Source organism: Idiotropiscis lumnitzeri, chromosome 17, assembly GCF_059441095.1.
Source record: "Idiotropiscis lumnitzeri isolate Australia: NSW breed Sydney's pygmy pipehorse chromosome 17, RoL_Ilum_1.0, whole genome shotgun sequence".
Classification (NCBI taxonomy): Eukaryota; Metazoa; Chordata; class Actinopteri; order Syngnathiformes; family Syngnathidae; genus Idiotropiscis; species Idiotropiscis lumnitzeri.
The window spans coordinates 10,871,440-10,888,188 of NC_142407.1; the positions used below are offsets into that span (position 1 = coordinate 10,871,440).

A 16,749-nucleotide genomic window follows, 5' to 3' on the forward strand; every position below is an offset into this window, starting at 1 on the left:
TTTACCCTTACAAAGGGTGACCACGTACCATTTTCCTCTTTGTTATAGGCGTCCCTTCCGGAGTGGGCGGCTCAACCGGGGCCTCGACGCCCATGTCACCAAGACCGCCAGGGGCATCGATTCCAGGGACCCGCCCGCCTTCCTTCTCCTGGGTATCCTCCTCCTCCTCTTCCCCGCTACCGGTCTCTCCGGTGTCCGTAACCCCGCCCGTGTCTTGCTCCTCCCCGATGCCCGGTTCCCCTGGTCCATCGCCGTGCACGTCATCCTGCGTTGGATCCGGCATGCTGGCCAAAATCTCCGTCACCGTGATATTTTTAGCTCCCTCCACTAAGCCGCCTCCAAACAGGGCGTGCCAGATTATCATAAAGAAGCCTTTGCACACGTTGTAGAAGAAGTGCAGGATGCTCACGAGGACGGTCCAGAAGAAGGTGGACAGGGCCACCACGATCTCTTTCAAAGTCATCCTCCTCACTCGCCGATATTGCCGGCGGAGATTACGGAAGGTGAAAATGCTGAAGAAGCTCAACATGCTGTTGATGAAGTCGGCAAAGGCCGAGCTGGACTCGGGCGCCGCCTCCTCGCCGTTAGTGTCCTCTTCTCCCGCTCCGATGGCCGCCGCTGTTCCTCCCTCCCCTGCCGCTTCCTCGAGCTCATCCTCGTCCTCGCCCTTCTCCTCTTCTTCCTGCTCCGAAATCTGCGAGGCAATATTCATCTCAAAGATGGTGTCCTCGCAGAAGTTGACAAACATCTCCATCTTCTCCGACTCGCCGCCCTCGTTGACCACGTCGAAGATGAACTGTCGCTTGGACTCTCGGACTTGCGGCATCTCCCACTGTCGGCGGTTGACCTCGCTGATCTCAAAGTAGATGCGCTCAATCTTGCGACTGGCGCCCATGATCTCAATACGGCCCAGGAAGGGGCGGAAGTAGTTGAGCACGCTCTCGGCTTGTTCCAGGAAGTTCTGCAGTCGGGTGTCGTGAGGAACGTGCTCGGACAGGTTGGTGAGCAGCACGGCGATGTTGAAGCCGATGTCTTTGGCGGGCTCCTGGAAGCGACTGGCGTATTCCTCGTAGTTGATCATATCGTTTTCATCCGCCTCGGAGCAAGACAGAAGGAACTGGATCTCGGAAGGGGAGTACTGCTTCTGGCTGTCCATGGCCTTCTGGAAGTCCTTCTTGGAGATGAGCCCCCGAGGGTCTGTGATGTAATCCCGGAAAGCATCGGAAGCCACGATGTCTTTCAGTTTGAGGAACATATCGAAGAACTTTAGGATCATCTCCACGTTGCTGGATGACTCCACTAACATGTCCACCATCTGACGGGCGATGGTGCCGTTCACCACATTCCCTGAGGGACGCAACATAAGCGCTTTAAGAAAAAAAAAAAATAATAATTATAATTTGACAAGTACAAGGCTGACTGCACTGTTTACCCTCTAGCAGCGAAAGCAACATGACCACCATGTCTTTCTGCAGGTCCAGAAGTTCTTTCAGCAGACCAATCTGGCTTGAATCCTGCAGGAAAAAAAAAAAAATCAGGCAACCGATTATAAAAATGACTGCATTTCCTCGCAACATATTAAGGAGTTCAGAATTACGGTAGGAGATGCAGCCACTGGGAAGGGGGAAGCAGAAAACACAAGTAGGACTCCCCCACCAGTTATTATAGAGTATTATCTGACAATAACGGTGCCCTATTGCCGAAGTAGACAAATATTTGCTGCACTCGGGTGGAGTTAAATTCAAAGAAGACGCCACCAAAAAAGAATCACAGCACAAGTGAAGAAACATTTTGCAGCAGGTTAATAATTAGTGAAAGTCTTGATGGCGACGTGAATCGCAAAGCTTGTTAAATATGAAACGCACACACGAGTGAGTGTCTCATTCAAATGTTTATTCCAACAGCAGAATATTAAAGTTTATTAAAACGTGGACGGGAACAGTAGTGGTTAAAAGTCAGTCACTTTCTCAGGACGTTTTGTAAGCGCCTGCTTCGTTGTCCGACATTTTTCTAATGCATAATGTAAGACTGTTTTATTCGCTTTGTGTTTGTGGGAATTTGCTTAAATTTGCTTTTAAAATGTTTAAATTAATTAAAAAAAATATGTAATAATAATAATTTTTAAAATAACCACTTATTATAATAAAGTTATTATAAATCTCGTCAAATATACAACTTTAGAATGACAGAAAAATGCAACAAGCAATGATTTTGTTATCGTAAGTGTTCTCTGTTCATATGTCGGGGAATGTTTTGAAACGTGCATCAGTGGGACTTCTTTATTGTTGTATTTTTGTTCTGGAAAACCTTTTAGGAATGAGCTACAATGTCCACGCCCTCGTGATAATTTGTGTGACATGTCTGCCTTTAGGCAAATTCTCAACATTGTGTGGAGAGGCGTACTCTCGTTTTAGCAGATGTTACATTTACAAGTGGAGGGGAAAAGTGTTATTGCATAGCAATTTTGCCGAATTCTATTTGATTCTTTTCCCAGAATACCAAAATTCCATAAAGAAGAAAATACCTTTTTTTTTTTCAATTCAAGCAGGTGTATAAAAACAGCCTGAGAGGTGAAACCAATGCGGAATAAATAACAAACACATTATCACATCAATAGATAAATAAAGTGAATACATACTTTACCCTGCATTGAACATGTGGAAGACAGTTTAAATAATCAATAAAAGATTCAGCCTTTAAACAATTACAACATACAAGAAAAAAAAAAAACTTGCCTGAAATATATTTTGTCACATATACTTTCAACAATTTACAGATTAATTCCTAAGAGTATTTCCGTTATTTTGATACATGTCGCATGCTCTTGTAGTCATGCCAATCAATTCAGAATGATCGTTGCACAAAATGCTATGTGACCGCGTGAAAATGAAAAAAAAAAAATGCCTGTCATGTTTATATCAAGTTTTACTGCACATTTGCAAATGAAAAAAAAAATCATCTTTTACTTTTTAATAGAAACACCAGAAGTTCATATCGTCATTATTTAACATGTAATAAACCGTTAGGAAAAAAAACGCCATTATATAAATATGCTCGATCAAAATAACCTCACGTATGTGTAATAACATCAACAATGGCTGCGTTGAAGTGACCCATGACAGCCATGAGTGTGACAGTGAGCTGCATGCACAACAAGATGCAGACACCTAAGCAGTTAAACGGAATCCAGCCATCATTGATTTTATTATTTATGCTTGTGTACGTGCGGACGACTGATTGGAATCGATGTCCCGTCTTTCAGACTTCCGCCGAGCGAAGGTTGGTCAGATACCGAGTAAAAGCTCTAGCCTAGCAAACAACCACGAGTAGCACACAGAACACATGACACACGATCCTGCCATATAGAGTTGGCTGAGCACATTACACGATCTAATGAGATATAATACCAGAGGCGCATCAAAATAAAATACTGAATTTACAAAATTGAGAATTTTGGAAGCAGTAGAAAAAGGAAAGCAATTTTTGATGCCTCTTGTATTGGATGTCATTAGGACACATGGAGTAAAAGTAGTGATGTGACGTTTCGGTGATACACATATCGTTTCTAGTTTACTAGGAAAGGAGTTTTATAATGGCAACAAGGCTCATGATAGAGCTGATGAGAGCCAAGTGGCAGAATCGTACCTGGGCCAGCTTCATCATCATGTGAGCAAAGACGTGGAGGAAGCCCACAATGGCATCCCACAGCCGGCTGTGGGCCAGAGACTGCTGGTTACCCGTGCACGGGCCCTGCGGGGAGAGTTTCACTTTACATAGGAGGAGCAAAAATAAGACAGAAAATAAGATATTTTTTTTTTTACCTGAATATATTCAGTTAGACTGTTAAAAATTTGTTTGGCGACTGTCATTGCTTTGGAGAAATTCTTCTTTCCTGGCTCATCGATGATATCCTTGCCAGAGTAATACCAGTAGAAGTCGCTGATTGATTCCTTCGCAGAGAAAAGACGGCATAATAATGAGATGAAGCGGAATATCGTGATTTAAAAAAAAAAAAAAAAGAATAAAAAAAAAACATGAGGATGAACAGCTTCATTTGGAGAACCTGCAGTCTGAGCAGGTAATCGACCGTACAGATGATGATGTTAATAGTTGTTGTGCTTCCTATCTGCGTCCTCAAGTAGTTCTGAAAGTCTGCAGACAGAACGCAGATCATTTTAGTAACCGCTCACAATTCTGCAACGACAACTTCAGAAATATTCTCCACGCTCACCGTTATTGTGACCCTCGCAGAGCAGCTGCAAGAAGCGGAAGAGGTCACAGGTGAACTCGTCATCAGCCATCACCTTCTCATCTAAATCAATGAAAGGTTTGAAAATCAAACAATGACGTAGATTTTTTGTCACATAAATTAAAGAACGAGTGACACGGGGAAGAAAATATGAACTTGCTTTTTTTTTTTCACAACACTGCAGCACTCAGCGGTGAACTGGTCATTTGCAGCAGATTAATCATTCTAGCAAATATAGCATTTGAAATTTTAGATTGGCCACTCAGTGAAGTACTGTACTGTATAGAGCAGTGGTGGGCTGGCCTAACATAAAAAAATCAAGAAATCATGATCATATTTACGATAAAAGTTGATTTCATCAGGACTGCTTTATATTTTTGGTTTTGGTTCTGCTCACAAATAAAAAAAAATAGGAACAAAAACATAGCTTCAATGACAGATATAATACATAAAACTTTCTGTTCTTTTCACTTTCCATACGAAATCCTACTAAATTGTCACGAGAACTCATTCCAGGATGTTAGGTGTCACCCACAAAACAAATGCAGATTAAGATGAGCACACTCAACCAGATTACATTCATATCCTGTTAGGATGAACACAAAATGAGAGGAGGGGCGCAAGCTGTAAAGATGAGTGACATCCTCTCTTAGTGGAGAGGCCGCGTTAGGGCGTAAAAAGAGAGGAAATGGGGAGGCAGATGGACTGACGATGATTTACCCCGATCTCGGCTCAACTCTGAGGACCATGAAAGGATGGACGAGGGAGAGGTGGCAGTGATGGTGGGGATAGGGAGAGAGGATCAGTGTGTTGACAACCGTAGACGACGGAGAGATGAGGAGGAGGAGGGGGGGGGGATTAACAACAGCCCATGGCAAAGTTCACCCAGCGACAGTTTAAACGAAATTCTGCAATCTGATGAGGAAGTCAAATGCAGATGAGGACTAAAAGAGAAACTACCAGGAATCAGAAAATAATGAATTCATTAACACTTATTCAAGTGTTAATGATATTTTCTTTTCGGTTAGGGAACAAATCATTCAATCAAATAAAGATTTGATCAATCGAATGGAGGGGGGGGCAAAGTACAAAGTTATTCAAGTCTTATTTCAAATGTTGCGCTAATATTTGGACTTATTAAATTATAACTAAATATGGTACATCTATTTTTCTTTTTTTTTAATATTTTGATGGTGTTGCACAAAAAAAAAACATTTCAATGTCTTTACTATGAAAAAGGGATCGGATGAAATAATCATGAGGAAGTCATCCATGTAAGATGATTACGGGCTTGACCTGAGGTGGAAATTGATGCATCATCTGAATTGAGTCCCGACTGAGATGCTCGGCGGATGCCAATTCATTTATTTATTTATTTATTTTTAATGCCACTGAACATGTTACGTAAGTCATAATTCAGACTCAATCAGAAACAATGTGAATGAATTTCTTCTTGTGGTTATGTTTGTTTGTTTGTTTGCGCACTGGTTTGTTTATTTCAAATTTTAGTCATGCTTTTTTTAAAAAAAAATTTTTTTTATTATTTGCACATTTGAATTTGCGCAGATTTCAGATTAAATGTCACGTTTAAAGACGAGCAAACGCAAGGAAAACAGTCCCTGGTCATAAAATTAGGGACACTAACATTTTTCATTGCCTTTGTGTACAAAATATCTTCCATTTCGCTGTTACTGACAATCAAGAATGAAAATTTTAGCAGATTTTTTTTTTAATAATCTGCATTTGATAAATCTGCGTGTCCAGTCGAACGTCATACCATAGACATGAACAACATACATTTGTATTTATCCCTCCACTGATTGTGCACACAAAAACATGGCAACATGTAATATGATTTTATTCATAATGGCAATTTGCCTGCCGACAAAAAAAAAATGTCATTGAAAGGAAAAAGAAACTTACTAGTGCCCTCCTCTGAGACCATGCCGAGGCCCTCAGCCTTGTTCTGCCTCTCAAAAGCATTCAGGTCCAGGACACTGCGCACAATGCGAGCAAAGTATCCCGACAATCTCCACATGGATGAAGTGACGCCACTTTATATTCATTCCGTCATTTGAAAACAAACCTGCACGTTTGCATCAAGGCTTGGACACTCAAAAAGAAACCAACGTCCTTTTTATCCCTCAGGTACTCCAGCATTTTCTGGGAAACGAGTAACAAAAAAGTTCATGAGAGTCTCTGATGTTGAACGGAAATAAGGGCTTACCCGTTGAACTTCGCTATTTCCACCATTAAGAATGGAGATACCCAGTTCGAGGGTTGTAGACACCATCGGGCCTGTCTCGCCTACAAGAGGAAATACGTCGTAATAAAAAGTCAGAATTAGGGCAGCATGAACAATCGAATGGGAAGAGCAAGTCCACCTTTGCAGGCGCTGATCATCTGCAAGACCATCTCGGCAGCGCCACGATTGTGAAGCCTGGACTGCTGGTAAAGGAGTCGCTGTTTCTCCATTTCTTTCTCCTGCGGCCGACAACATGATGAATACGAGCCACTTTGAAGTCTTGCACGTTTAGAATGTAAATGGATAGAATTTATAATGTGGCAAGGTTCGAAATGTCATTTCTCAAAGCGGGAATTTCACATTTCTACTCAATCACAACGATAAAATTCATTCTATCCATTTATATTCTTGCAAAAACTCACATTCATACGCCTTTCATTCAAGTCCGTAAGGATTTTTTTTTATCTATGCAACATAAACTTACCAGTTTATCTTAAATGTTCCATAATTTAGACTTTATTCACGCGGAAATGCAAAAATAACGGGTTACGACGGTCTACTATTCTACGTATCGGTCGGGTTCATGCGCACATTCTCCCAGCTCACTTTATTAGTGGTGGAGTCACAACACTACTTTTTCACGTTTGCTGGCTGGAGCAAGCGTTAGACTACAGGAAGCAGCAAGGGCCACACATCGCAGCCATGAAGCTTGCAGCTTTTGTCCGGACAATGCGGACAAGAGCTGCAATCCCTCTGCGTCGGAGATATTTCTTTGGCATTTTAGAGAATTCCTACACGGTCAGAAATAGGAGTACATTTGATAGTTGTTGTGAGAATTTGTGAACCTCAAGGAGGAATTGGAATCCCATAAAACTAATTTGCAATTTGAGATTATTGCACCTTGAACGATACCACTGATGTACTTTTTTTCTGACAGTGTAAAGTATAGCCAACCGGATGCAGAATGTCATTTAAAGGGGAAGTCAACCGCCAAAAATAATCTGCAATAAAATGTTTTATGTAGGCCCACTGGTCGAAAAATTTTGCCTTTGTGGAATATGTGTTAAGCAGAAAAATTCAGCCCTTTCTAGTCATCTCACGGGGCGCCCATTTTGTCAATTTCTGTCCAATAAAAATGACATCACAGTTGCTCGGGTAACAACAAATGACGTTCCCCTGTTTTCTCAAGCGGAGCTATGATTGATCGATCGTTAGCTGAAGCCTGCGCAACTGTGATGTCAGTTTCAGTCGACAGAAATGACAAAATGGCCGCCCCACGAGATGGACAAAAAGGGATGGATTTTGCTGCTTAACTCACATCCCGCAAACGCAATATAAATCAGAATGCCATGTTTCAACCAGTGGGCCTGCATAGAACATATTCTTGTATCAAAATTATTTGGGTTGACTTCACCTTTAAAGTGAGAAAAAAAAATGCCCATTGAATGAATATCTCTGAATCAGATGAGAAATTCCTCTCTTCAGCCACATCACAAATCAGCGTAGAGCATCCCCCTCATTCTAAACCTCCCCAACCTCCCGCACCACAACCGAGCCCACCTCCCGCCACCCCCGTATGCCTAACAGCGTTTTACCCGCTATGCGTCAAGCTGCGCGCGCCTTTCGCCTCCATCATGTACCTGACTACGCTGATATCGCCGGTCTGGGCTATGTGCATGAGAGTTTAGCTCTTCAAACGCTTCTGCTCTGTAGTCTGTCAGTAGACTATGTGAGTGGGGGGGGGGGGGGGGGGAGACACTGATCAGCAGCATTCGGTTAAGTAAGATGCAGGTTAGCAAGGCGGGGGCGGTTACATGAAGTCATGGGGGGGAGACGAGAGCGAAAGAGAGAAGAAGAAGAATGGGACAGCAAAGACATTGCTTGGTTGCGTTAAATTACAGGAAAAGATTTTTCTTTTTCCTCAAGTGCACATCTGACTGCACCTTGTTTAAATTATCGTAGCTTAAAAAAAATGAAAAAAATACACAGATGATAATTATTCTCATTAGTATTGTTAGCTTGGTGTTAAACTAACTAAATTAACTTAGATTGTATCTAATTAGACCCAATCCAGAATGAATAGGCGTCTTTTTGCAAGTGAAAAAAGTTTTTCCTGCTTTTTCAAGTTCTTGAACAATATTAAAAGAAACTTGTGTAAAATAGCGCTGTTGACACGGCGCAAACATCTGGATTGGGGATTTTCTCCTTATTTCCTAATAAAGCAGCACAACATGAATGAAGCACAACAAACAAACGGGGGACGGACGGACGAAGCGGAGACAAGAGAGAGCAACGATGGTGGCGAAATGATGTGGTGATGATGAGGACACTCGATGCGTCGAGAGCTACCGCTCCATTGTGTTCCTGGTGCCCAGCCCCTCGCCGCCCATTACCAGTTCTGACTGTCGCACCTCAAAGGACATCTCATCTTCAGCCTCTTCCACCACTTCCTCTCCCCCTTCTTCTTCCTCATCAATATGGCAACTCTAAAAAGAACAGGAAAAAAAAAGTCAACTTGATTCGCCACTTGATGAATCGCCAACTCATCACCTCGATGAGGACTCACTTTTGCCATAATATCTGCATATGCCATATAAAGATGATCTGTGTCTAGTTTGCTGAAATAAGAGAAGACGCCGGGAGAAAATAAGACTTGTCATGTTTAGATATGTTGTGACCACTTTTGTCATCGCTCCAACCTCTTTTCTGTGAGAGCAGTGCGACTGAAATGCAGAATAAGCTGGTGGAGGGGATCGGGCTTTGTTTCTTTCTCCTCCTCTTCATCGCCTTCCTCTTGCTCCATGGCTTTCTGCGACACACAGAGAGACGAGAGACGAGTAAACCGAGAGAAAAAGAGAAAAATCCACATGAGAGTTAGTTGCCACTCACGGACAAGTCATCGATCATTCTGTCTTCAAATGCGTAACCCTCGGTGTGAAGCCAGTTGCGCTTGTAGCCTTCCAGGAACATGTTGGAAGCTCTGTGCCTGCAATGGTAAAACATATGCGGTGTCTTTTCATTCGCCACTTTAAAAGTTATACAACTAAAACTAGAGGAAGTTGTGAGGCCAGTGGAGAACAACGCAGACACCAGAAAGAAAGTCGAACATCTAAGAACGGTCACGATAGACTTGTGACAGCATTAGGGAAGTAAATTTAAAAAAAGAGTGGCCAAATATGGTCAGCCCTATCAGAAGAAATTTACTCTCAGACGGTCTAAACTTGAAGTTGCCTGCAAAGCCTTGAAAACAATTTCATTTCACAGGTTCATTTTTCAACATGATTATTGATATAAATTGTGAGACGATAAATTTATTATAATAAAGTGAACACATAGGGAACAATTCACTGTTACACGGTACTATATTTTTGTATTATCTATTGTTCTTGCTCTCCCTCAATAAATCATGTGTTTAAACATTTGTACTATTTGTGTTTAAATAGTTTAAACATTAAGAGCCATAAATGTTAAAAATGAAATGCCTAGAGATTATTTCTCTATTGCAATTCCACATTGCAGATTTCACTCATTATTATTATTATTAATAATAATAATAATAATAATAATAATAATAATAATAATACTAATAATAATAATAATAATAATAATAATAATAATAATAATAATAATAATAATAATAATAATTTTGGACTGGACTTGTCCTTAATCCGAAAGGCTTCTTCAGTTCAACATTTTTAGGAGTGGAGCCTCGATGATTGTGTTTTCCTGAGGGTGTTTCAACAATAGTGTTATTGTTGTGTGCGGAATGAATGAATCGGGTCACAATATCTTGCACAGCTGTACCTAAAGCTGTTGGCGAGGGTTCATTAAGACATCTTTACCTTGGGATGTTGTATAATGGTGTCATTCTGAAGCAAGCGACAACGGCCCTACGTCTCTGCTTTGACAACAATTTATGCCACACCATTTTCTTGGATTTAAATGGATGCTCCGTCTGTAGAAGAAACAAAGACACATGGACATGAAACTAATCTGATTTATTCAATTAAAATCGTTTGTTAGTGCACGAATGGAAATTGCTCACCACTTCGAGGTGGTAGAGGACGGCGGAGACCTCCTGCACTCTCTTGACCACTTTCACTGGCGCATCAGCGTCTTCGGCCTTTCCCGCCATTTCCTTGTAAAGCGCCATCTGCCAGCGCATGGATGGATTGTCCACCTGTACATAGCACGGTACCACCAATATTTAGGAAACCTGACCCACCGGCAACATTGGAACATGCAGGGGGATGAGACCTTTCCCTGCAGGTGGAGATTATTCTGCAGGAACTCCCTCACTTCTTCATCAGTATCTCTCTGCGCAGTAAAGAAACTTATACTTCATTTCTTGCGATTCAAAGCTGTTAGTGTATTCATCACATCTCACTGAATTACCAACGAGTATCGAATCTTGGCCAAGTTGATGAGCTCCTGGTCGGCAGGGGAGCACATGTTGAGGCCAATGGGGAGCATCTTCTTTAAAGCGGCCACGATGAGCGAAGTCTGCACCGAGTAGCGGTCACCCCGTTTTTTCTTCTTGGTACGCTCCGCATCCGAGCCTCCGCCCTGACACAAAGCACAGGGAAGTATTCACAGTATCTCATAATGTGCCACAACTGACACCGCCAGGCGTGAAACTCTAGAGTAGACCGAATACCCTCGGTGATTATTCGTCCCGCTGAATACCTTTCAGAGCGCAGCATTTTGTTTATTTATGGAATGGCAGCAGAACCCGTGAAGGGATTATATGTCACAATGTGTAGAAAAAAAAAAAGACGAGAACTAAATTTCTCTGAGCTCAGAGTGGTAAGTAGAGGGTGTGGTGGAAGTGTGGGGGCAACGTGAGGGTCTCGCTGGCTTTGTGAAAGGGAGTGGGCGTTAAAGGCGTTTTTGTCAAAATGGTTTGACACAGCGTGCGGTGAAAAGTGAAGAGGAAAACCCATTCTTCAAATCAAAATGACTCCCAATGACGTATGGAAGAAAAATAAGTGATGTTAGTTGCTTCAGAACAAAACACAATGAAATGAATGAATTAGTTGCAGACTGTTAATAGGAGCGAGCTAGTCCCTGTGCTTGCCTCCTGCACTCCTTTCCTGTTTTTATGTTCTGGATCTTCATTCATGTGAGAGTATGAAAAAACAGAAGTCAAACTATCATACAGATTAAAGAAATATTTTTGATTTGGAATTTTAGACAGTTAATTGTGCCCAATTATAAATAATTTGATATTTATTATTGTTTTTGTAAATATTGCATACCATTTTATGAGAAGTGTTTCTCATACTTCTGCAAAGTACAACCAAAATATTTATTCTCTGACAGTGTAAATGAAAACAAAACTCTACTATCCTTATAAAGGCAGAATTCTTAACACAGCTCATCATATTTATATTCATATATGTATAATTAAATGCTGTGCCGGTATATGTGCAAATATAAGAGCGCATCGGCCACGCCTTCACTTCTGCTTCTGATACAAAAGGTGTTATGGGAACAGGCTGCGAAGCGTTCCGGGGAATACTTTCAACATTAAGTGTGAATGAATGTATTGGTTAAAAAAATCATGGCATCGTTTGGAGCACATTCTAACATGGCCACGTCAAAGCTGTATCTACGTCTAGGCCTCAGTCATGTTAAGCCTCAGGTGTGTTAGTGGGCTTGCATACTTGAGGATTTTTAGAGGAAAGCCAACCATGAGGCTTCATGGCATTTCCAGGGGAGGAGAGAAGAAAGAGCACAGAGAAGTATGAATAGCCGTCAAGGACAGGATTCAGGATTGCCTCTCACACGTGAAATGCTCTTCAGTTATATACAACACGGGAAATTTCATACTTGAGAGAAAACGCTCTCTCGTGCATTTGTATGATAATATGCAGATTTTTTTTTTCACAAATCACTCGTGCGCATGAGAGCATTTCAGTCATGTGTGTGAGAGAGGTAACCCGGAATGATGTCCCCGGCGGCGCTTCAAAGAGAAGGCTAAGATCATCTTCTAGTGGCAGAAAGCTGCATTACACAAGCTACAGGTCAACCCACCAGCTAGAAAAGGAAACAAGAGACATTCTACAAGACTCCAACTCGACTATGATCAACAGAGAGCAAACTGACAGCATGATGGCACCGGGCTTTCACCGCCACCGTGGGCTTTGTGCAAAGTTCAGTGCCATGAGCCCAACTCTACAGCTGAGTACTTTCATCAAGCGCCTCCCGACTCCCCCCCTCACACACTGGCAGGACTGGGCTTGTCCCGTACTTGAGGGTCTGCCCTGATGTCCGGTGATCCTTCATGTGGAGCAGTGTTCATGTCGGACTAGCCTACGAAATAGGATGGAGAGTGTTTGTTTTCGTTGACGAGATGTAGACGCTTTTAAATGAAAGCAAAATGAAGCTGTCCTGTCAAGGATGTTCCTCGTCGTGTCTATTAATGAAATGAGAGCGGTATTTATAGCGATGACAAAAAGTGGACACAGCTGCCTGCGCTGAAAAGGTTCCACGATTGAAGACATGTCAGGTCATGCCCGATGGAATGTAGATGTGACTCGAGAAGTGTATATTTATACGCTACATAGACAAAAGTGTTGGAACACAATATGGGGCCTGCAGGAAGTAGAAATGCTCGACTTTTCAAAATTAGAACAGCATCCACTCTTCTGACTTTTAAATGCAAAGTCAACCCTCAATTTTATTTTTTTTTACGAGAATACACGGCATTGTGATTAATATTGCATTCAAGGAATATGTTTTAAGTGGTAAAATCCGCTCATTTTTGTCCAGCTGTGAAGGCGGCCATTTTTTTTTTTACATCTTTATTTAACATTTGTTAATTACAATAATCAGCATGCGTGGCCATTTTGTCACTTCTGTCTTACTGAAAATGACATCACATTTGCTCAGGGCTCAACAAACGACCAATCATGGCTCAGCTTCAGAAAACAGGTGAGTCGTGATTGGTTGTTACCTGAGCAACTGTGATGTCATTTTCACTTAGCAGAAGTGGCAAAATGGCTGCTCGCTCAGATGGACTTTGCGGCTTAACTCATATTCCACAAACACAATATGAATCAGATGGCATGTTTAGGCGCATTGAAGGTTTTAGTTCAAATATATTTTTGGGGGGTTGACTTCCCCTTTAACAGCATGCTGGTGAGAGTCTGTGGGAATATAATGTGCATTATGGGCATTACTTGCATCCAATGTCACTGTCGTTGGACTTGAGAGAAGGAAAAAAGCTCTCGACGTGTTCTAAAAATTATTCAATGTGAGTAAACAGATTTGATTAAACCCGTGGTAGCTTAAGCGTGTGTATGTGAATACTTTTGTCCATTTAGGCGTGCATGAGAGTGTACTGTGTATGTTCTGACTCGGTGTGGATCAGATGTGCCAGTGTGCTGGGGAGGTTGATGAAAAGCGCCCCCAAAGTGAGGTGCCATGCGGTCAGCACAGCGGTCGTGCAGGAACAAGGTCTAACCTCTGAGTCCCCGCCCTGGAAAACCCAGCCGCAACCCAACAGATGAGGACAAAAGGGACAATCAAAGAGAGAACATTGTTAACATAACTGCTTAACTAAGAAAATGAAAATTAAGGTTAAAAAATATCCAAAATTATCTGAACAGACCAAAAAAAAAAAAAAATGTCAATTTGCTTCATTTGTGACTAACGTGACTTTAACACATGACAGACAAATAGGAGGGAAAAGTTATTACACGCTTTACATTGAAATATCGCACTACCGGATCTGCCAAACACACGACAAAAAAAATAATAATTCAATTTCACTCCATCAACTCACCTTACTCATTTTGCTCTTGCTGTCAGCGGTGAGGAATGACATGTTATTGATCTCATTCATCACCACAAAATTCTGCTCCTCCCGCTTGAAGTTCTGCAGCAGCATCACAGAAACTTAAAAAAAATAAACGTATACCACCACAGCGTTCCATGTCAAAGGCCAAACGTGTGTACTTGACTCACGTGAGACTTAGACCAGAATATGAAGACCTCTCCAACCATGCGGAAAAGCTCCTCAGCATCTGGGTCTGGGCAGGTAAGCCATCGTGCTCTGCAAATAAAAAAAAAAAAAGGAAATGACTTCAAGCCTCGCCAAAAGTCATTGAGATGAGCTGATACGTTCTTCACCAAACGAGTCATTTTCTCGTCACTGTTTGTTTCTTAGCACACCCTCCTCACAGCATGAGTCCAGAAAAATCCCACTAAGTGTTGGTTCTGAGAATTATTCACAAATCTCAGTTGACAGACTTCCTGAGTGCGCACCTGTTGTTGTCCACGTAGCGAATGAGGAGCGGGTAAAGCGCATAAAGGTCTCGACAGAGGACGGCAAACTCATCCCGGATAGTGCCATCTTCCTCGTCACCTTCTGATTTGCCCTCCATTCGCAGATGGTCTTCTTCGGCCACCACCTTGGACGTGCGCTTTTTTAGCTTCTCCATTGTCGGGATGAAATGGGATTTGAGCATCTCTGGTTTCGCCCGGCTGACAATTGGCTGTGAAAATACTGGGAAGGGGCGCAGAAGGGTATCACTGTGATGGTAAAATGAAGCTTCAAATTTGCTTCATGAACCAGTTGTTGTATTTTTGAGTCCTGTAGATGGCACTGTTGGTTTAAATAAAGGGTTTAAAAAATGGCAAGAGTGCCATCTACTGGAGTCCAAAAATACTACAACTGGTTCATGAAGCAGATTTGAACCTTCATTTACCCATCAGTAGGTATCAGCTCAAGGAAACAGTCTACGGATACTTCAATTGGTACACTTTTGCCATTGGAAGAAGCTAATCCAGGAATGCTGTCTTTACAAAAATAAGGATTTATTTTACAAGCTGACGTTTCGATACTGCTCCCCGTCCAGCGTAAGTGGGTGAATGTCAAATGTAGCATTAAAAAGCGACTCACCAGCCAACCTCTTCATCCAGGAGGCCTCGTCTATCCCCAGATTGTTGACCACAATTTTCATGATGCTGCCCAGCAACTGATTGAGGTGTTCTGATGTGACTGCCGTGCAAAGTTGGCTGTCCATCTCAGGGAAGTTCTCCAGTCCTCGTTCCCACCAGCGAGGCAGATAGTTGCACAGCATGGGCAACGTGATCTCAATCACATGAGGCATCTCCGTGTAGCGAGCGCCCGACTCCGCCAAGTCCCCGATCTCCTTCAGAAGAGAGTCGAGCTCGGGGATGTCTGGACATAGCTCCTGGACTTCGTTAGGGAGGCCCAAAACTTTTTTTTGTATTCATGGGAGAAAGTGGGACAGAAATCCTTTCATGTCAGTTCTTTAATTTGCATATTGACACCATTTTCTTTTGTGCACACTCACTGGCTCTTTCTCGGGGCGTTTTTGTGGTGTACACCGAGAAAGCGTTGAATTCATTTAGATGCGGCTCCAAGTAGGCCACTGGCATAGCTGCTGCCAGGTGAGCCAGACACTCGCCAAGAGCAGGCCGCTGTCTGTAAATACAAACAACCATCGTATGTAAAGTCCTCCGAGGTCAAACGGCGGCATCGAATTCATGCAGCTCAGCCGTTACCTCTCAACATGTGGATTCTTGACCGTCCCGAGGGAGTAGATGCTACACATGATGCGATAGCATGACATCTGCAAGTCATCCACTGTGTGCGAGAAAACGATAGCAGTGATGTATTCAGAAAAACATAATTTAAAAAATGAAGGAACACAGACATTGATGTAAAATAACTCACACATGACATCATCTCCAAATAGATGTTGGGCAATGTGATCAAACAGGGACGTGAGGACTGGGAGCAGGGCGATGGTGGTGTAGTTAATATTCTGGGACACACCTTTCACTTGCTAGAAGGGAAAATGAAAACGCATCAGGAGAGCGAAGAGCTAGAATGTGATATAAAAAAATAAAAAAATAAAAAAAAAACGTTATTGTCTTCCTAAATGGACAGGGACACAACGCCAAATAAGGACTCCGTAGGATGAAGACTAAGGAAGTGAACACCTATCCCATTAAATAATTAAATAATAAATAAAAACGTATGCCCCAATAATTGTGTCCATGCATGCGTCGTGCAATACCTGATTGCCTTTCGAGACTTTGCCCAGTTTAAGGTTTTCCACCATCTTTTCGATATCATCAGCAGCGCTCTCAAAAAATGACCGCAAACCTGCTTTAACAATCTCAGGACCGGATTTCATGACAGTCCTAAAATAAACAAAAAATGTTGAAGAAAAAAAAACAATCAAATCTATTGAATGCATGTATATTAATATATACA

At 42.1% G+C, this 16,749-nt stretch overlaps 1 protein-coding gene across 2 annotated transcripts in view; it reads right to left on the minus strand.

The window, feature by feature from the left end:
* LOC148320210 (ryanodine receptor 1-like) overlaps positions 1-16,749 on the minus strand; it is a 39,275-nt gene that overhangs the window by 3,742 nt on the left and 18,784 nt on the right. The window contains exons 65-92 of one of the 2 annotated variants that reach the window (XM_088280334.1): positions 16,550-16,676; positions 16,204-16,315; positions 16,032-16,113; positions 15,821-15,951; positions 15,403-15,723; positions 14,766-15,006; positions 14,466-14,553; positions 14,284-14,376; positions 13,963-13,977; positions 10,890-11,060; positions 10,752-10,811; positions 10,540-10,674; positions 10,337-10,449; positions 9,384-9,480; positions 9,194-9,303; positions 9,061-9,112; positions 8,888-8,980; positions 6,634-6,733; positions 6,477-6,556; positions 6,336-6,412; positions 6,173-6,246; positions 4,970-4,987; positions 4,232-4,312; positions 4,064-4,152; positions 3,822-3,950; positions 3,646-3,750; positions 1,433-1,514; positions 29-1,347 (exon numbers count right to left, since the gene is read on the minus strand). In XM_088280334.1, coding sequence (XP_088136460.1) covers positions 29-1,347; positions 1,433-1,514; positions 3,646-3,750; positions 3,822-3,950; positions 4,064-4,152; positions 4,232-4,312; positions 4,970-4,987; positions 6,173-6,246; positions 6,336-6,412; positions 6,477-6,556; positions 6,634-6,733; positions 8,888-8,980; positions 9,061-9,112; positions 9,194-9,303; positions 9,384-9,480; positions 10,337-10,449; positions 10,540-10,674; positions 10,752-10,811; positions 10,890-11,060; positions 13,963-13,977; positions 14,284-14,376; positions 14,466-14,553; positions 14,766-15,006; positions 15,403-15,723; positions 15,821-15,951; positions 16,032-16,113; positions 16,204-16,315; positions 16,550-16,676 — 4,195 coding nt within the window. The remainder of the gene's footprint in view (positions 1-28; positions 1,348-1,432; positions 1,515-3,645; positions 3,751-3,821; positions 3,951-4,063; positions 4,153-4,231; positions 4,313-4,969; positions 4,988-6,172; positions 6,247-6,335; positions 6,413-6,476; positions 6,557-6,633; positions 6,734-8,887; positions 8,981-9,060; positions 9,113-9,193; positions 9,304-9,383; positions 9,481-10,336; positions 10,450-10,539; positions 10,675-10,751; positions 10,812-10,889; positions 11,061-13,962; positions 13,978-14,283; positions 14,377-14,465; positions 14,554-14,765; positions 15,007-15,402; positions 15,724-15,820; positions 15,952-16,031; positions 16,114-16,203; positions 16,316-16,549; positions 16,677-16,749) is intronic. The other variant, XM_088280335.1, reaches the window with a different exon arrangement.